This window comes from Geospiza fortis, unplaced genomic scaffold (assembly GCF_000277835.1).
Source record: "Geospiza fortis unplaced genomic scaffold, GeoFor_1.0 scaffold54, whole genome shotgun sequence".
NCBI classification, from domain to species: Eukaryota; Metazoa; Chordata; class Aves; order Passeriformes; family Thraupidae; genus Geospiza; species Geospiza fortis.
Genome location: NW_005054301.1, coordinates 9,982,300 through 10,004,276, shown reverse-complemented (window position 1 = coordinate 10,004,276; position 21,977 = coordinate 9,982,300). Strand labels below are relative to the sequence as shown.

The 21,977-nt window shown below is 34.7% G+C and overlaps 1 protein-coding gene across 3 annotated transcripts in view; it reads right to left on the bottom strand.

Moving 5' to 3' along the window:
• Positions 1-21,977, bottom strand: part of HEATR5A (HEAT repeat containing 5A) — a 55,448-nt gene that overhangs the window by 31,325 nt on the left and 2,146 nt on the right. For all 3 annotated transcript variants that reach the window (XM_005417495.2, XM_031064469.1, XM_031064465.1), the window contains exons 3-15: positions 21,098-21,309; positions 18,188-18,296; positions 17,522-17,671; positions 17,088-17,259; positions 14,896-15,056; positions 12,132-12,387; positions 10,886-11,041; positions 9,922-10,172; positions 7,450-7,561; positions 6,446-6,598; positions 5,058-5,157; positions 4,262-4,371; positions 85-248 (exon numbers count right to left, since the gene is read on the bottom strand). In XM_005417495.2, coding sequence (XP_005417552.1) covers positions 85-248; positions 4,262-4,371; positions 5,058-5,157; positions 6,446-6,598; positions 7,450-7,561; positions 9,922-10,172; positions 10,886-11,041; positions 12,132-12,387; positions 14,896-15,056; positions 17,088-17,259; positions 17,522-17,671; positions 18,188-18,296; positions 21,098-21,309 — 2,106 coding nt within the window. The remainder of the gene's footprint in view (positions 1-84; positions 249-4,261; positions 4,372-5,057; positions 5,158-6,445; positions 6,599-7,449; positions 7,562-9,921; positions 10,173-10,885; positions 11,042-12,131; positions 12,388-14,895; positions 15,057-17,087; positions 17,260-17,521; positions 17,672-18,187; positions 18,297-21,097; positions 21,310-21,977) is intronic.

Sequence of the window (21,977 nt, the reverse complement as noted above, 5' to 3'; positions counted from 1 at the left end):
GTTTGCCATATTTTTGACCACTGACCTAAATAACTACAACTATACAAAAATACAATAATACCTTTCTAATAGAACAAAAAGTACCTGCTCTTCAATAAATCGGTGGTCAGTCTCCTGCAGTAAGGGACCCAGTAAAAGGAGATCATTCTCATGACAAAGGGATGGAAGCAAGAATGCAGAGGCGTCAATCTGGCTATCTGTGACAGTCAAGTCAGTCACTAACTCTTTTAGAACAGCACTGAAGTCTCCTTTAAATTAAAGAAAAAATATTAAAAACCATTGGTTAGTTACTTGCTACAAGCAACTTTGGGAGCAATGCATTTATACTGAAATAGTAACATCCATGTAACATTTCTCTTTAGTCTTCAAATAGTTAATTATAAAAGACTCTGTTAGACGGGAAGCCACAGAGCAGTAGCTGAGAAAAGCAAGCTAAGCTCCCACAGCAATCTAGAAGCAGAAAAACAGAGACCTTTTTCTTTACAGAAGGCATAATGCCATACAACTGCTAAGTCAGTAAATTAGCTACATTTACAAATAAAGTAGAGGGGAAATGGCAGTTATGAATACAGCCATATTTTCTTCTATTTCCTGAAAATTAATGCTGCGGAATGTATTATGTAATCACAAAGGAATAATTGAACTTGGCAAGCAGAAGTAATTTAAAACGTCCATAGATTTGATAAATAAACAAAAGCTGATGAATGCAGTCCCCCATTTTAGGAGTTTGCATGCAAAAACCAAAGCAGGAGTTTACTGTAAGTTTATTGTAGGAGTGATAGGTTATGATAAATTTCCCTGTAGTGAAAAGGAAATTCCACATATTGTTGCACATAATATTTCTGACAAGGTTGTACATAATACAAAAACAACAACACTGGGCATTTTGAGTCAGACTATTTAGGTCATTAAAATAGTCTCTGTAGAGAGAGAACATTTCCAATGCTGAATCACACGTGATGAGAAATGATTGGTTTCTAACTGTGTTGAAAAACACTGCAGAACTGATCTTGAAGAGTGTACTTGGTCTTTATATAAATATTACTTAAGAATTTGCCTCCAGAGCATTAAGACTGAAAAGTCAAGTCCCCATTAATTGGGAATAATCACCACTAAGAAGTGGGGAGTGGGGAGAGACGGGCACTTAACACTACATATCCAATTCCTTTCATTCAATTTGGATGTTAGCTGATCACACAATTACATGTTTGCACTCAAGTTGATTATAAATTTTCAAGACATAGAAGTTTCAAAAAGTGGCACAACCCAGTTTTCATCACCTCATGAGCACAAGCAGAGTTATTAGCATACTCAGAGTTGATAGCTGCAACCAGCTACTTATCCCTCCCTTGAAACAGAACCTATTCTGAGAAGCTGACTTTCTCTCCCTTACCTGTCAAACTCCTGGCCCTATCAGCCTGTCTCCCCAGCAGGCATCTGGTGCTCTGCCTGCCTCCTGGATAATTAAGCAAGTACGTAATTTTTCCAGAAAACATTACTCAAATCTAAATGCCAAATGTTTGCACTATCAAATATAGTGCAATGTGTGAAAGGAATAGAAATTAGCCTTTAAAAAACTACTATAGTTAACAACTAGAAACTGCTCTTTTGTTATTACTCATCATCATGACAAAAATTTTTTTTAAAAATCCACTTCCTATGAATAATACCAGCCTTTAAAATAAAATTTCATGGAGATACCCAGCATTTTTTAACCAAACAAAGGTTTATTTTAGTCCCGGACAGTCGGCAATCCTCAACACTTTAAACAATATTATCCCAATGTAAAGCAGTTCAAAATTTTAAGCCAGAATGCTGTTTCAGCATTCTAGCAATTCATCTCATCCTATTAAGAAAGAGAAAGGGAATGCCTGTATTCAATTTTATGGTTTAAACCATGGAACATAACAAGCACAAAAAGCTCAAGTATTAAAAGAACCCTAATGAGTTGTCTGACAAAACATATTAATTTCAGACAACAGAAAACATCAAGAAATCTAATAGAATTCAAGCCACTGAAATTATTTTTATGAAATTTTCAATTTGGACAGTATAAAATTTTTTGTATTAACTCACAAGAAATAAATGTTTAGCCTTGAAAACATGAGCACATTATAATCCAAAACCAATGACACATGAAAATTATCACAAATATGATTTGTCATTTTAGAACCGGCTCTCCTCAGCTTAACAAGTTCATACTTTTGGATTAGATAAATTACAAGTCTTATCCATTCATACACAATGAAAGACAGCAACTAAAACACATTAAATGTATTCCACTGATGTTCAAGTTTATCTACTATGTTCTTCTCATATCTGCCACTGCTGAAATAATGCAAAAAATAAATTATGATTCATGCACACTCATGGGCATGTGAATAGTCTGTTTTCAACTGTTTATTTTCCTCCCCATTTTGTTTTGTCCCTCTTCCACTAAAGAAAACAAGTTTTGCACATTATTTACAAATACTAAAATTTCAACTCCTGGTAAATGTTTCATCATCAATTTTCTCAAAAAGAAACAACTTACAGATTTCTATCATCTGGCTAACTACCTGGAATGAAGAAAACAAATACAAAAGAAATAAAACCATGAACGTGTGAAAGCTTCTCAATCAGTGTGTCACTCTGAGCCATGTGAAAAGAGCCCTGCTGTGAAACACAAGAGTACTCCTAATATTGTTCCTATTTATAATGACTAAATGTAGACATTGAAAAAAACATCATGAGTTCCACAGTGACACTGTTTCTCCACACAATTTATTTTAAAAATTACCAGTATTTGTGAACACATACAGTTTCTGCATGAAGCTATCATACTGGAATAAAATTGAATGAATGGTATTTGTTTCAAGTTTTACCTTAGAAACTTTTCATTGCATTTTTAAATGATGCATACCTGTATGTTAAGATATATAAAAATAAGTTCTGGCAATGTATGCGTTTCCATTCCTTCCCTACTCTCACACTGCTGTATTACACATGCGTGGATACCTCTGAGACTACACCTATCTAATTACTGGTTTGATTCTAAGGCTATTTTCAAAGATTTCAGCAGGGTGCCTACTTATTTATAACAAACTTTTCAAGCTATTTCTTTATTTTTTTGTACTAGAATGCAGCATCCTCAGCTAGGCTGCTCTCTCACAAGAGGTACATTTTGCAGGTCACACTGCTGCTCTCTCACAAGAGGTACATTTTGCAGGTCACACTATAAAACACTGTGTATTTTCTATGAAGTTAGAACATACACAAAAATCCCAAACACACCAAGAAACTGCCAAACCCAGCCATACCCAAATATTTGTATTCTGTAACATGTCACTCCTGTACTACAAGAACAAAAGGAATAATTTGCTCTCAGTGGTGGAGATGTAATTTTCATTCACAAGTGAGTATTATACACTATGCTTCATTATATACATACTTCTAACAGCTTTAAGGTACAGGTCAGGGATTTGTCCCAATTCCCCCAACAATTACCACTAGATGGAGCAGATTATTTGAGTAAGGATTCATTCCAAAATACAGACGACACAGCTAATTTAGAGCATGGTTGCACCATATCGTCTCTATCCTGAAGAATACCCTCTGCTTCTCTTTACAGCTGACAAAAACACGATGGCTCCTTACTGCAATCCATAAACTACTGTACAACAAATGATTTAAAGACAAAGATATTAAATATTTTAGCTGCAAGTTAGACTCATCCACCTACAGCGCAGAGTTTATCGATCAGACACCTAGATTCTTTTTGTTATGTTCTCCCATAAAAAGTCCATCCCCAGATTTTGTTGAAATTGTTCTTTAAATACAGACCCTTTATCCACAGTTTGCACAGGATCAGATTAATATATCTCTAATACATACTTCGTTAAATCAATTAATTTGAATTCTTTCAATGGTCTACATCCAATTAGTTTAAGCTAAAGTTACATCTTTGGGAATTACGATTTAATGGAAAAAAAATGGGCATCATTGAAACATTGTCTAACTTCAAGTATCAACCGAAAATAGAGCAAAAGTGTCTATTTGTAACAGAGGTCTGTTTTGATATAGAAGGGAAAAAAGATCATGAAGGCTAGCTTTTCAAAACCACAGTGACTTTGCTACAATTCATCAAACCTAAAATAGAGGGAATAAAGTTTGTTTTTTAGAAAAGGCAGAACTGATTTTTGCTGGCCGAATATGTGTTGGACAAAAACTTTAAAATGAGCCCATAGTATTAATGGATTTCTCCTTGCATGGAAATACATACCTTCGTAGGCCTTTGGGGGCAATACTGCTAGTAACTCATACAGTTTCTGTCTGTAAACCGTTGATGGTGTTTTTAAGGAATTTCCATACGATTTGTATATTGAAGAAAGCCTTAAAATATAAAAAGCATGTCATAGATAGGAGGAACTCCAAGTTTTATGTAACACCCCAGTTTCAACAGTACCACACTACTGAATGCTTTTAAAATCTATACATATTAGAAGTTCATTTTGATTTGCACAAATAACAGTAAAAGGAAACCAATTTATTTCACATGCTCTGACAGATGTCTGTTGTCCATTTCCAAGCGTTATTTTCATTTTATACTAGAGAAATAAAATTTCCCTCTATTTATTTCTATTTATTTCTATTTATTTATATTTATGACAACAAACTTTTGTGGATATATTTCTCTAAGTTAGAGCTTAGAACCCAATGCATTAAATTGTTCTATATTCAAAAGGCAAAAGTTTAACAAAACCCTTTCCAGCTTAGATCAGAAATTAAATACAAAAAAAATCCACGTCCAAAAGATATTTTTCAAAGCATATTCTTGAACTTAGTTTCTTATTTAATAAAAAATAACGGTATATGAATGCAATGTGTATAATTTAAAAAGCAGTATATAGAAATGAACTTAAAAACCCCTTGCAATAAAGTCTTCCTTGAGATTTTTCACAACACTGGAATCTGCAAACACAGAAACACTGATTTTTGTCCCTTGAAAAGAAAGTTCTTTGGAAAGTGCACTAAACAAATACAAGCTTTTCAAGTAACAGTTTTATACACACACTTACTGTGTCAATAAATCAACAGCACTTGGGAGAGGAGGAAGAAGTCTCTGAACAACTTCGTCCGTAAGAAGACCAGCACAGTGGGAAACAAAGCTTTTAATAGCTAGAAAAGGAATTAGATTTCAATTTAATTAGTGTGAGGTAAGTTGAAGAAAAAAAAATTACGTTAGCAAAGTAATTACATTACTACATCACTAATAATGAATAAAAGTAGAAATGAAAAAAGTCAGATGCACTGTTTCAGTATCTCAGCTTGGACATTCATATCCTGACTTTTAATTGCATACATAAACGCAATTATTTTTTTCATTTTGTTATGAACTAAGTGATAGTATGTAGCTCAACTTCATGGTAATTCCATAATAATAATAATAAAAAGAAAATAGGAGGATGATCAAGTGACCTACTGCTTACTTTACTCGTTTTCCATTAAAATTTAGTTCAATTACTGTACTCTGAGAACCAATTAGTATGTATATAATTTACAGAAAACTAAACTTGAGTTTAATTTCCAAAAGCATCTAGAGATTTTACCACATTAAATACCTATTTTCTCAAGAAAAAATATCTAAAGGTTAATTGTTTAGGTACTTCTAAAATGAAATTGCTATTGAATTCCACACTTTGTGATGTATGTTAATAGTGAGAGATTGGGGTGCTTACTATACCAAGGCTCAAATTTCTGGAAAGCAAAGCACCCTTTAGTACTCTAGAATACAAGACTGAAACATGTTAAGTATTTGAAGATCACTGGGGCAATTTCTTGGAACCCGAAATTCAGAGTATTTCATGATAAAAAATTGTGACCTATCAGAGAGCAGCCACATTCAGAGTGCTGTTTCCTGGCTGAGAATTGCAACTACCTAATTGTAATTTTTACCCAAGTCCTTCCACTTTCACAAGCATGTTGGAATGACTCACCAATTCTCTTTTGCTTATAGTAAGCTACCTGGTAGAAAACAGAACCACTATTTTCCAAATATAATAGACTGTATAAACAACAGAACATCCCTACTTTGGATCTTCAGTCATTATTGTGATTTGTTTGCTAAACAAGAGAAGCAACCTTCCTGATTACCATTTCACTGCTTGAAAATCAACTGATTAGAAGATGGAGAGAAAAAACTCTTTTGGGTTTTTTTTGTTTGGTTGTGGGTTTTTTTTGGTTTTGTTTGGTTTTTTTTCCCCCACAAAAAGAAACATACACTTAAATGAAAATATTGATATATTAGCATGTATGTTATATAACATGTATGTTATATATGGAGTGAATATAGCCTTTACCATCTAGTGAAAAAACCCAACATGGAGTGTTCTTGTTCTTTCAGAAAGAAATTAACTAAAATTAACATATAACAAATATGCAGAAAAGGACAGTAAATCCTGCTTACCACAGAGGGCACCAGCACGACCTTCCAGTGTTACTTGCCAGGTAAATGCATCTCCTCGTGTCTTCTCTGTTTCCAAGTCTTTAGAAGATGATGGAAAGATGCACTTCCACAGTAACAAGATTCGTGGCAGATGATGTTGGACAACTGCAGGACCTGTAAATATTGGCAGTTGTCAGGCCAATGTAAGGATTAATAAAACTAAATTTTCTTTCCTTCTCTTTTTTATTGTTTCACAAAACCTCTGCAGGAGTGAACAAAACCATATGCTACTTTCCCAGCCTTCTCATGTGTAATTTCTCAAATACTTACTTTTTGGTACATCATTTTCATATATACCTACATACCCATTGACACATTTACTAGTACGTTACCAAACCAACTACAATGTCTGTTTGTTACAAAGTACAGACCCTGTGGATCACCAGCATAAAAGAGATGCAAAGATCAATAGTAAGGTTCAGAAAAGCAAACATTTGTTCTATATTAATTAAGTATAAGAACATTAAAAAAAAAGGGATTTGCTGGGCATAATAATACTTGAAAACATTTAAAATATAACCAAAATAAAATACATTCTTCATTAGTAATTTATTGATCCCAGTCAATAATCTGACCAGTAACACATGTTAAAAAGTCTGTAAGATTTCAAATTCCTGACAAGAGGGAAATACAAATTACTAGCTCATTTTCTGCTGTGACAAATATTTTAAACTTCTTCATGACCACTAGGACATTTGGTTAGATTCACTTTGAAATTTATTATCTACATTTAATTAATAGCAGTCCCACTCCAATCACTATTATTCAGACATGGCTCCCAATGAACTAATACTAAATTTGAAAGAGATAACATTTTTATCTCAAAGTTTTTCTAAATATTTCAACACTTGGGGTTTTTAAAATTACTTTGCAGCAGTAAATTAGACAAAACCTCAAACAAAAAATCAGAGACAGAACACTGAAGAACTTAATGTAGATTAAGAAAAATTGTAGAAAGCTACTACCTAATGTCATGAGAGCAGCGATCAGGAGCCATCCAGCCTGCATTCGCTGCAGCGAAATGCGACTGTTCTGAGAAGCAGAACACAACAAATCCTCTGCTACTGTCATGATTACCTTCAAAGAAAAAGAGAAAAACAGAGAATCACATTTTGGTAACTACCATTTTTTTCAATACTATTTGGCGTAATACTTAATCCTATTCTCTTGCTCCCAGAGGAAGAACGTCATCTTCCTCTTCCACTATGGCAATAAACTCAGGATCATGAAGTTGCAATTCCTGACTTCAGTACTAGTCTGGGATGGCTTCAGCAGTTCTCTGGAGTACTAAATAAGTTCCTTTGCTGCTTTGTATCCTCTCCCTTATCAGCAGTAAAATGATAACTGATAATTTCCACAGGAATGTGCATTGGAAGGATACAAGTTTTCTGATATTCTGTTTATGTCACAATGTATGCATGACATCTATGAATTACAGCTCAGAAGAAGGGTTGAGAGTGGTAATTATCTTTTTTATCTTTGTTGCCGAATACAGTCTATCGTTCTCTCTGACTATTTATTAAATCAACAAGTGGTATGACTGACAAATAAATTAAAATATTATAGTTAGAATTAATCCTATTTTAGCTGCTCTAGAATAATTGCACATGCCCACTATGTGCTAAATGCAAGGTGACTTCACTTGTCACCAAGAGGTACCTACAGCTTACATTGAGGAACACCCTTGTGTCCATGCACAATCACCACAGTATGTCTACAAATGCTGTAAGCATTCTGCATGTAGTTTGCTTCAATTATGTCTCACATATGCTAAAAAGCATCTTACATTATGTCCAGTCTCCAAAATAAACTGCTCGTAAGTCAGTATTCCAAGTAAGAAGTGTCATTATCAAAAGTATCATTAAAAAGCTTAAGTACAGAAAATATCCTTATATAAATTCTTTTCACTCTTAAAATGCCATGAAAGGTTGCACATGATGTTTGAGATTTTTACACTTCCAAAATTTGACATCTTTTTTGCAATCTGAAAGTATTCGTTTCTCGAGTTCCATAATGCTACAAGGTTGTTGTAAAAGAAGAAATGTATCTGTATTGATTCCTGCTCGAGGTAATAAATTTGATTTTAAAATAAAACAAGACCTTTTTAAAATTATACTACTAAAAATCACAAAAAACATAGTATACATATACTACCTATAAAGCATACATGCTAGAAATAATGTAATTTAATGATTTCTGACAATTTTTCTCTGTGTACTAGCAGGATTGCCTTATATTTGAAGAATTTTTTAAAACTGAATTATAAGCAATAGAACTGAATGTTAAATATATATAAGCTCACTAATTTTTCTTTAGGTTCCACCTGCAACTCTATCTGCCCTCTCAAAGGATAATCCATTAATACAGAACAGCTTCTCTACAGATCACTATTGTCTATGTTTGATATTTCCTTCTCAAAACTGCTCTACTCAACACTGGTCTCTTTCTGCTCCTCAGAAGAGGAACTAGTTTGGAATCTGGCAGTGTTCCTAGGAGAGAGCAGAAAAGAGCTTTTGTCAACTGTTCTGTTCTTCCCCCTACCAGCTTAGTACAGAATACAGTGTTCCTCCCATATTTTTTTTTGTGCCCTCCCATACCTCCTCCCTAGCCCTATTTCATCCTATTATATTCCTCTAAAAGAAATCTTTGTTAAGAATTATGTTTCTCTCTTAAACAGAAACTTCAGGTCTGCTTAGGTGCATGTATTTGAATGACACTTCTTTTATATAAAAGTGGGCAAATGCCATCCATTTTGTTCTCTCTGCAGCAATGATCTTGCAGCAATCACAAGGAAAAGTTAATCAGTCAGGACTTTGAATGTCCAGAATGTTCTTAATGTCCACTGACGCTGAAACAGTTATTTCCAGAAGAAAGAATGTAAGTTTCTACATTATGCAAAAAATTAGCATGTACTGCTGACATTTGTGATACACCACAGTTTTCCAAAGATGAGTAACTCAGTAGATAAAGTTCCCATTAAGATGGAAACAGCTCCTTCCCCCAGTCTTTATTTCTACAGCTGCATATCCTTAAAACTTCAGAGCACAGCATCTTCTATCTGCGCTACTGAGGAGACTGGCATCTTGACTGAGTCAATGCAAGAAGCTGATTTCTGTTATATTCTATAAAACAAAACAAAAGTATCTATCTGTTGGACTTGACCAACGATTTTCAAGATAACTGCAGTTATTGCTGTAAGCACTGACTAACCTGTACACTTCAGAGTCATTCCCAAGAAACAGGAATTTTTGCTCCTGATACATGTGAGAAAAACATGTGCTTATTTGAGTCATGGTATGCTTCAAAGTCCTCTTCTTGAGGAACCAAAGTATCTCATCAGTATCACTGGGTATTGTGATTATGTCACTAAGAAAATATGCAAATACCACTGCAAAAAAATACAAGAACAGACTATATGAAAAGTATTCAGACCATACCTTCCCTTTTCCATGTGGAATTCCTAAAGGACAATGTTTTACTGCACCCAGCAAAGCAGCCACAGCAAAACTATAGCCAGTGACTGCTTCTGGGCAGGATTTCAATGCACTGAGGCGTTCAATGCAACGATCCAACAGCAGGGACACATAAGAGGGCAGAGCTACAGCAATACAGCGCAAACACCACGCTGCTGTCAGTCTAACTGAAATGCTGGGATGAACAATGACAGAAATTACTGCCTCCAGAACACCTGAAAAATAATATGCACAAACACACTTAAGTAAGAGACAAGCAGGTTTGTCAAACAAGCAAAAATGTATACACAGGACTGGCAAACGTAACAGGATGCAATTTCTCTACTTCTCTTGAAAAAGTACTATGATTTTTAAATAATTGTAACAAATTTAAATAATTAAGCTCTTTTTAGAAAAAATTATCCTGGATGAAAAGCAATATTATGGAGAAAACCTAACATATTGCACAGTCATCCCTCAATATACACAGAAAATATCTGTAAGCTTCTGTAAGGAAGAAGAAATGCATGCCATGGATGCAGCTAAATAAGAACAATAAAGGTACCCAGTTCAATCAGTTTTATTATAAACATTATGAAGTGTTGCAATTTAAATACAACCCTTAATGGAGTAAAATTTAATGAAGATTTTTTTTTAAACTGACATACTTGTACAGGTTAGGAAAGATACAGAACTCTTTGGGCAATGTCTGAAATTTTCCTACAACATGTAAGGCAGACATCTTTCCCTCCTCCTCCCCCCCACCCCCTCCTTTTTTTTTTTAAGTTTCTTGGAAGAAAACAGAAAATAATACAAGAACTATGGAGGATCCTGGTTAGGAGACTGAGCACGAGAAGAACAGCCGTAAGAAATCAAAGAAGATCACAGTGAACAAACAAATATAAATTTGATTTGTACTCTGGTTCACAAAATGATTCAGGGCTTGTACCTGTACTGGAGTCTTGCAGTAATGGTGCTGCTGTAGTTCCCAAGCCATGAATGAGACTTCCGAGTTCCTGAAGTGCACACACAAGCACATGCTGACTTGCTGTTACATCTGTTGTATTAATTTTTGTTTCCAAGTTACCATCACTTATTGCAGCATCTGATAACACAATAAAAGAAAATCACCATGAAATCATTACCAAAATCAAACAAACAGATGGGAGAAAGGTTTTTGCCAAAGAAGCTGTTTTTACTACTAAACGAGCTTTTACCACTTTTATTATTGTTTTCATAAAGGGTTACCTTCACTGAGACAAGTACATTTCTTTTACTAAAAGGATGGCGTAGTAACATCTGTGAGGGCAATTGTGTGGATAAATGGAAAATACCAAATTACTTATCTTTACATCATAGGGAACAGCAGCTAGCAAGAAGAGTGCTATTGTCTGCCCTACCAAAAGTAACTTGAATAAGACATATTTTCATATATCTGGCCAGATTTTACTGCATCGTAGGGGAAAAAAAAGGAAGAAAAGAATGAAATCTTGCAAGGTCAAGCAAGTGGGAAGGCAGAGATATGGAAGGAAGAGAGAGGGAAAAATATTATGTTTTTTGAAGGTTTATATTTTGAGACACAGATCATTATGTCTCTTTAGACACAAAACATTTAGATATTTAAATAGATACAACATATACACCAGAGAACAACAGGTTATGTCCAGGATTCTCTTTCTTCTCCTCCAGAAGGACAGTGGTGGAAGATCAGAGGCATTTTCTGGAAGCAGTGTACAAGACCTTATCATGCAAGAGATCTTTTCTCTCCATGAGAAATGCTCATGTGTCATTTAGGAACAAATGCTTCTTTTTTGAACCTTCAGTAGTCTCAACTGCTCTGAAGAGGAAGGCAGGATCTGACTAGACATGCATTATCTGGCAATCTAACTTACTTTACAATACTGCCTGTATACTATGATTGCAATTATTTCATTTGTTAATGGTTAAAATTTTATTTGCCAGGAATGGAATGTCAAAAAAATCTGTATATACTTATGTGGGTACACACAGACACACACAAGCAAATAACCAGCCCAAGCTAAAAACAAAACAGTCCAGCAAAAGCCCTTTACATTATCATGGTAATAAATCAGCACTATATATTCTATTTCTGCAGATTCTGGATTAGGTAATTGGACAATCACTTAAAAAAGGAAAAACAGAGGCCCGAATGGATAATCTTGTTAGACCCATACCTACAACTTTCTTCAGTTTCCAGATGGCCTGACAAATCTCCTTGGCAGCTGCAATCTGAGCCTTTTCCCCAAGCAGGCCTCCTACTGTAGCTCGAAGGATGAATGAAACACAGCGGCGGCAGCCGATAGCATCCACGGCACTCTGAACAGCCTTAGGGTGAGACTGAGACACCAGATCTAGAATATGGGATAGGAAGGCAGAGAAGCTCCTTTCAAGCCATTGTGCTCCTAATGTAGAGACAAATACCACATACGCCTGAAAAGAGATTTCAAGAGAAACATACTTTAGAGCAAAATATGTGGAAATTCACTGCTAACTATCCTACATGCTTATTTTTCAAATCTTCACATTGCCACAACTAGAACACTAAACTGAAATGATTTATAAATTTATGCATCCATAAATAACATACGTTCTCACTTTTAGGTATCTGCAATTTTTTTATTTATGTATTATTTTAATTTCTAAAAATAATTTAAATTACTATCAAAATTGTTATGGGTCCCTTCCAAGTCAGTGTATTCTGTGATTCTGCACTAGTAATATTGCAGCCTGCTTTGACTGTAAGTTATTTTAAGCTGCTTGCCCATGTCATCTCATTCCAGAGTGTGAGAAATGGCAGTTTACCCTGCACAGGCACTTGTTATGTAAAACATTGTGTTTGTTCTCACTGAACAACAGCTTCCAGCTATTTAACATTCTGCACATGAACCCCAAATTTAATGTATGAATGCATTTTGAGAACTACCATGTTACAAAACTATAACCCATAACCCAGAGAAAATCTGGTTATTAAAGGTCTGAATCAGGGAATATTTGCAGCCCCCAAGCACTGTTCTTCAACCCAATGAATTTTAATAGTTTGCCTTGCAATGGAGGTACCAGAAAAAGACTGTCACCACAAAGAGAAAGAATGCAGAATCACTTTACAAACCTAATCACCACAAGACCATTTATTTCACCACATAATAAGCTCCCCCACAATTGGCCTTCTATGTGCATATGTTGGATGTTTTTAATGAATAGATCAAGAAAACAGAATACAAAAAAAGAGAATATGCAAATGAGCACACAAAATTCCTCATAAGAAAGGAACTTTCTGCTACAGCTTATATCAATCTATTTTCAACTACTGCTTATATCAATCAATTTCTGTATTTACCTCATACATACCTTGTCTTGTGTCTAATATTCACAACAAAATTACTCATGTAAAAGAAAGGGAACTATTGTAGACCAAATAATTATACTATTAGATCCTGTTAGCAGCTTATTGTTCTTGACAAATACTACTTAGGCTTCATAATGCATCAGTACATTACCCTGGTTTTACAGATTTGAAACCTGAGGAATTTAACAGGATAAAGACTTGTGAAGAGTGATATTGCCATGGCTACATTTTAAACTCTGTCGTGAACTTGGCTTGAACAAATCTAAAATCTGTATGTAAGAAGTCATCTTCAGAGCCTTTCTTATTTTTAAATTCATAATAAGCTGCAACTCACTAATTAATACATTTTTTAACTGCAAGTGTTTTCTATTCACAAGCACTGAATAATTCACAATTTTTCAAGCATTTTTTGTAGAAACATTGCACTATTTAAACTGTTCTGGTACAGTTTGAGTGTACCATCTAGCACAGGTACTACTGTGTTAACATAGATACACATGAAAAAGGAGACAATTTCCAAAAACCAGTACAAATAGTCAAAACATTCAACCGAGATATCTGATATATACCTGGAAAACTAATAAAACTACCATGTATATAGAACACCCTGGAAATCTCTGGCATGCATTTTCTAGGCAAATAGCTGTCAAGGTATTATTGTTCCCTAGCTTTTCTCTCTGCCAAAATTTCATGCTTCCACTCAGCACGACCTGAGCATAGAAGACAATTTGTAGTACCTTCTAGCTGTTTCACTGCAAAATCTGGCAGCTTGTATCAGTAATGCAAGCTAATTTAAAGATCTTTTCCACAGAAGTTGAAATGTACTGACAAACTGCCTTACTGGCAAAGGTGGTTTTCATATAGCTGTGGGACTGTAACATACTAAAATAATCACAGCTACTTGTACATAAATGTTCATCATGACCTTTAGTCTTGAGTCACAAGTTTCACATTTTAATATCTACAATTCAGCATGTTTACATTTAAGACAATATTTACAGAATGAAGCCAACCTGATATTATCTGAAAAATTTGTACTGCTTTTACCAGCAGGCACTACATGGCCTGGCTTCGGTCCTGTTCACTTTATAAGATTCTATGCTTTGAGCATCCTGGTACATAGCAAAACAGATGCTGGTTTTTTTCCACTAAATTCTTTTCCTTATTTTTCATGCACTTATTCAAAGCAGAAGCAACCTTTCAGAACTAGACTTGGAATTCCCTGTACAGAAGGAAACTATTTCAAGTTCAAACATTTCTTGTAACTTCTCCCTTTAATTTTCAAATTTAAGGAAATAAGTTTTAAATTTAAAAAAATTATTTATATCACTCATTTGAAATTCATATCATGTGAAGCTTTCACAAGTAGTACATATTTAATTTTTAAAATGTCAGACTCTTGGGTAAACAATATGCAACATCAGAAGTCTTTCTTTTCTTTCTAGCGTGACTCAAGATGTAAATCCTTATTTTGAAATGTATACATTTCATTACAAATACAAAAAAAGGACGAAAGAAGAGATATATACAGAGCAAAGCAATTATACAAATGTTTGGCAATCTCAGAAAATCATAACTGACGTAATCCAAACCTGGGTGACTCCAACTCTAACATCTCTGCTGACTGAACTGGTCCCTTTCAACATATCACCACTGGCTCGCAGAAATCCACAACTTCCACGCAGAAATCCAGTTCCCAATAGCTCCATCACATCTTCCAAAGAGACTCTGCGGAAGTTATGCTTGGTGGAGGCTAAGAACAGATGTACATCTTTAGAGGAATAGTTCAAAAACCTTGCTATATTTCGCAAGTAGAGTTTCAACTCTCTTAATTTTAGTAAAAATAATTTGCACAAACTCAGTAGCACAATCAAATCCAAATACTGTTTGAGCATAACTTCACAACAGAAACTAGGACATTTTAGCTCTCAATGCTCCAGCAAAACGAAGTATTTCTCAAGTTTTTCTTCTTTAACTACCTTTAAGTAGTTGAAGCCATTACTTAATATGCATATTTACATTTACCCACCCTCAGTATTTACCACCTATGCTCCTTCTGCAAAAAAGGTCTGTAAGGTCTACTCCTACCACCCACAGCTTCATGGAAGTCCTGGTTCTTACATATTACAGCTTACCAGCAAACACAACCTCTATTCCAAACCTCAGACAGGACAGATCCCCCTCTACTAACTTAGCCAGATAAAGACACAGCTACAGGTCCTCTTAGAAAAAATATCAAGTCACCTTAGCATTAAGATAGTCCTCTAAAAGAGTGAGAAAAATAAAATATGCTTGCAAGTGTTTAGGAAAATTATCCATCCCAAATTCCTATTCCAGTGCTTTATTTCTTGTAGAAACCTCATTTAAAATCCATGCTGGGACACGTACGTGTAAACTTAGCACAATGACAGCACACTATGCAAACTGTCCTGATATTTTCACTGCATTTTTCATTCTCTTTCAAGATTTCAAATGAGAAAAGGAATGAGAGGATTGGAGATAAAGATGTCCAGAAAAAAAATTTAACAGAACCCCCTCAATATCAGCAGGTTATCAGATGCAATGCACAAATTTCAGGAGTACAAATTTCTTTATGTACTGCTCCTCCACCTCTCCCCCAGCCCCTTCTAGTCCCCATCTAGCTTCTGCCCCACTTAGCTCTAACTTCTTTTTAACTAAAAATAACTAAAATAAGGACAAAACTCCTTGAAATAGCCAACCAAATAATTTATAAGCTTCTTACATAACCTTATCTTAGAGCCTTAGAAATAACAAGTACATTGCTTACATAGATTAAAGGAAACTAATGAGTCTATAAAGAGGTCAGAATATTTTTTTATTTTATTGAGAAAAGTGCTGTTTTTTTTCCTGTAACACAGTAGTTCTCTCCAAAAATTTCTGGGGGAAATACTTTGTAAACCAAGGCTTCAGAGTCTACAATACAAATACACAGCCTCAAGGATTTTGAGAGACAGTAAGTTGGGCTGAAAGGCATGTCATTTTGTCATTTGCTCGTTGTTGCACTGAAGGTCTTCTCTGCTGTCATTAAAAGCAGAACAATCAGTCTGAATCAAACTTATTCTGCATCCTGTTATATACTGCTTAGATTACAGTTAGACGTTTACCTTGGGGCTTCTAAGACTAAAACCACTCAGTCTGAACACACAAAGTATTGGAGATGGTAACTTGGTGCCAGGATGCTTCAGTCAACTCAAGTACTGCTACACACCTGTTGTGTGAACAAAACTGCCTGCTAATTTCTGCTTCTGACCATACTTACACTGCTATCCACTGACAATCCAGATGTTGCATCGACTACTGCAGAAAAACAGCTTGAAGGTATCCTTAACTTCTTAGTCTGACAGAGAGACTGCCTCAAATCTTAGTTATTTCTAAACTGCTTAAATTAATCTCGCTTTTCAATTCCTGAAGTTACTAATTTTTCTCCATACAACAGCAATCTCATAGTGGAGAAAAAGTTTTACTAACTACTTTCCATTGTTCATTATTATAGATAGATAGATAGATAGATAGATAGATAGATAGACAGATAGACAGATAGACAGATAGATAGATAGATAGATAGATAGATAGACAGACAGACACAACCAAAAACCAGCACTTCACAAGAAAAAAGTTAGAAAAAAGACCAAACTAGAGATATGAACAGTCAAAAGAAGCTTACAATGTGATTTTACTTCAGGCTTCAACAGAACTTGAGAGTTTCTTATAATCTGACAAAATTTTACAGATGTGGAATCAGCAAAGAAAGCACATGTTTTACCTGTTATCTGCTTAGATGTTAGAGCTCTAGCCAATATTGTGCCTAGAAGTTTTGAAACTGCTAATCGTACATCATAATTGGAACCTTCAAAGGATTTAAAACACAAGGTAACAACACTATCCAGGTCCGTACTCCACATAAATACTGCTTCATTTTGAAGTTCAAGAAGACACTAGACAAAAAAAGGGAAATAAAAGTGTTTTGACATAGAAAAGCACTCAGTAAAAATTTTAGTTTGCTACACAATACACTGAGTTCTCCCTAACAAAATAAACACCTTGCTTCATACTAAAATTACTTTTATTTTTTCTGCCGAGTTAATATCAAAGGAACACACATAAGCAAAGAATATTTATACTTCTGTGTTCATTGATCATTAAAACAGAATTTTATGTTTTAGGGAGCTACTTTCAACAGCTATTGGAGCAGTTTACCTTAGCAGCAGCACAGCGGACAGCCATGGATCGATCTGTCAAACATGATCGGGCAGCTTTGTAAATATCTCTGTGACAGGGGATAGCAGCAGCTCCTAAACCATTTAATATATTTTGCAAACTAAGCATGATTTCATAACGACCCTGAGACTGAAAAATGAAAAAGAGAAATGTTAAAGTTTTGTAACCCTAAGTTCCTTGGAAATTCAAAATACCAACTACTGAAATAGGTAAGAAATGGCTGAGTCTTTTAGAGATCTATTTATACTGAAATAACTTCAAGCAGATGACTCACCCCAAAATTCTATAAGCAAATGAAAATAGTAATTCTATGTTCTAATGAAAAGCAATAATTACAAGTATAAAGCCCAAAACAAAAAGTACAAGCTATAGAAAAAATGTTCTCATTAATAATGCAATTAAATTTTCTAATTTATCAATACTTTCATGAAATCAGATAAAGAAAAGCTGTGATCCATCCTTTTATAGTCATAATCCATTAACTCTAGTACTTCTTTAGAATTTAGGCACTGATTTTTATCTGACTTTTCACAAATTTTTTTTGTGTTTTGGTATCATGCATTTTCTCTTATTCATTGGTCCAGCTACCAGCACTAAAAATCCTTTTATTTTTCCATTCATTTTTTAAACATGCTGTTCCAATACCTCTGCATTCTTCATTGCTTTAAGCACATTCCCAACGGTGTCAGTAAAACTGTTTCCCAAAATTCTTCCCAATTTTTTGTATAAATAGCCCAAGCATACCACCGCAGCACTAAAACAAAAGCAAATCCAAAGACGCGTGAAAATGGATGCACTAAGAGATGAAAGGGATTAAGACGACTGAAGTAATCAATGTGCAAACAGCAAAATAACTAAACAGGATGTCCCAAAAATGTAAGTGGATCATCAAAAGGGAAAAAAATGGTCTGTATGTGGCACATACCCTCTAGAAGAAATGCAGATACAAGGGCTGCTAAAGTAACTGGGATAATACAAGAATTCAGGTAATAGAATCTTCCAGTACATTTTACAAGAGGAATAATTCTCACATCTACCTTTAAACCTTAACATTAATTTCTTACTAAGCATGCTCTGTGTCATGCTGCAGCAGATGCTGCCAGAAGTAGTCAGGGACAGGTTTATTTACAACTTGATGGTTGACACCAGACTGCAAATGGTCTAGTAATTACAATTCTGTCATTTATGTATCACAGTATGTAATAAGGAAATACCTTGAAGGAAACAAAACTATAAACCCACATCCCTTTCATTGTAGACAGATTCTGAATTTAACATTCAGGAGAAATATCTGACAAACAGATTCTGTGTGCTCACTGGCCTTTCCTTTAGCAAAGGCAAAAATGCTAATATTGAGAAAAAAAAAAAGAAAGAGGTGCCTAATCCTTTGAATAATTAGTTAATGAAAACGCTTTGGTTTTGTATTGACAGATCTAGAACAGATCTATAAACCAATTAATTTCTTGAATACAAAGAGAAAAAGAATTATATGCTTAACCAGCTTTCAGCTCTTTTCCAGACCTACTTAAATATGTGGACATTGCTGAGCATCCCCTTCAACAAACATTTTGCTTGTTCCCCAACTGAATTCAAGTTCCTCATACATAATTTTAAATTCTCATACTGAATACATTCTTAATTTTAAAAAAAATATTTAATATTTACAGTAATTCCCTAAATGCACAGTAAGAAAAACAAACCTAGTATCCTTTATCTCTTATTATACTACAATATTACTTTCATTAAAAGCCTGGTTTTGTTATTGCTTTTATCCAACTCAGTACACACCAACAATTTGGATTTAAATTTTGTTCATGGTATGCCTGGGAATGAAATTACAATTTTCCAATTTCCCTTCCAAATTGAGCATCTGATGGTCACACGTAGTCTCCTTAATAAAGTAATAAGCTGCATTCATGCTGCATGACCTGTTTATCTGATTTGGTAGAGCACTCACATCATGCTGAGTTTTAGTAGCAGGTGAGCACCTAACTAAGGTTTTGTTTAAAATGCTTGCCTAAAACATTTTCATCTTCCACATATAGGAAAGAAGAAAAGTGATAATCTATGAGATAAAAGACTAATTCACTGGAATCTCTATTTAAAGGAGTTCCCAGGTGTATCAACATATTGTGAACACTGACGGTGAAGTGTTGCTACGAGACAACATGGGCATGCATGCTAAATGTGGACAGATGGCAAAGACAACACTTTAATCAAGGTCAAAACAAAACAAAAAAGCAGTTTTTCTACACTGAACACCAAGTATTTAGTATATTTGCAACCTAGGATGAAAGATTTTACTCAACACACAGTTCTGTAGTTCCAATTATTTTCTGTAGCCTGTTGTCCCCGTGTCAGTTCTACCAGAAATCCCTTTACCAAAACTTTATTGAAGAAAATCATATTTTACAATTACCTTTTTCTCCATCTCTTTCTTCCTCTTCTTACCACTGCTTACATACCCAGGAACAGGTGGTGTACACTGCCACCTCTCTCCCTCTCCCCCAGCTACTACTCAGCATTCTGGCTTTGATCATCTCCCATTTCTGTTTTACTGCCAACGGCCTCCCCTATCCCTCCTTGCTGTACTGACATCACCCACTTTATCCAGTGTGGTGCATCCCAGCTGAAGTGGGAAGACCTGCAGAGCTCTGCTCCACACCACAATTTAACGCCAATGTTAATGCACATAATTGTTAAGAATGTAGTATAGCAGTAATTTACTTTGCAAGACTAAGATCCTTTACAGCAAACTTATTCCTAACTCAAAAGACTGTACAAGAGATCAACTGGAACAAGGAGGAAACAAACAAAAAAAAGGTATAAGAAAATACAACTTACTCCTTGCAAAATCTATTTTCAGGAATCTTTACTTGTGTTGTCAGAAACAGGTTTAGCATCCAAACTAAAGGAGGAAGAGAGATCCTGCTCTGCTTTCAATACCATATCATTAATGCAAAAGAATGCTCATCTATCTTTACTACCTTCTATCTCATCTTTATTACCTTCATCTTTAATTTGCCTCACTGTAGTGAGAGATGTGCATAATTTTGGGAATGAAGGTTATTCATAACATTTCTGCACATAAAGACTTGGCTTCACATTCAGAAGTAGCCGTTCATGTTTCTCTACTCCGTTGGTTAGGCTTTCAGTATTTAGTTACGAACATCTCAGATGTTTTTAACTATATCCAGTTTCCCACCTGAATTAAGAAATGTATTCAGCAACTGTCTTTTATACCGGCAGTTGTGCTTGTCTGTTTTACTGCTCTTCTCAGCACTATTATTACCTTTTCCTTGTTTTTGAAGCACCTGTCATCTCATAACTCTGTTATCCATTGTTGGTATTCTCCCTGGCCTGATTTTCATTTGTCTGGCTGAAGACCACCAGGTGTCTTCTACTCTTTTGGTTCCTGATACATATACAACATGGACTACCAGCACAATCTTTGTTTTATTACATATTTTGTGGCAGTGAACACAGATGCATCTCACCCCTTAAACCAGTCTCATTACTACTGGATCTGAAGCTTGAGGGTAAAAACACACTTACAGTTTTGTAGGCAGATAACTTGGTGAGTCATCTTTACTCCGAATGAGTTCATTGCATTTGTCAATTGTTTGGTAAACAGAAAAAGTGTCTCCAGTGCTATAAAGTACAGCTAAATTCTTGGCAAGAAGCCGTCTAGTAGGAGGTCCTGGTGAATTGTTTAATAAAGAAGTCAATTGTTCAACCAGTTTCTTCTGGTTTTCCCTTATGTCAGCCTGGAAATAAAATCAGTAACCAGTTAAAATTCAGTTAAATTTAAAAGTTAGTTACAGATGATTAATTCAAATTATCTTTACTTTTCATTATTACCATTCTGATAATGACATTCTGAACTACAAATGAACATTTTATTGCATTTTTATACTTAAAAAAAGACATTACAAGTATGCAACTATTTTATTCTTCTTAAAAACCCAACACTTTTTTCAGAGCATAATTATTGCTAGTAGCGTTTCAAGTGTATTTTCCCTGTGGCATGTCCATGCTTAAATCTTTCACCAACAAAGCTGCCTTTTCTTTCTTTTTTTAATGCCTGCTTTAAAATAAAAGAATTCATAGATATATAGTAAGTTTAATAGCAAAGAACTTTAAAGAAGAAGCTGAGTTTCAAGAATTTGAGCATTAGAAAAGAAAGGACTTCCTTAAAACAATTATCCAGTCTTATATACATTTTTAATACTCTTAAAAAAAAAGAACCTGGCAGTGTTTTTCATTTATGTATTTTCATCACAAATAACAACACTTAAATAGCATTATGTTAGTTGGTTTATTCTTACATGTCTACATAGCCGACTCAATATATACTAAACAGTGAATCAAACAATTGGAGAGTTGGCTGGAAATAGATCTTCTATCATTTAACTAAGAAAATTTTAAAAAAACC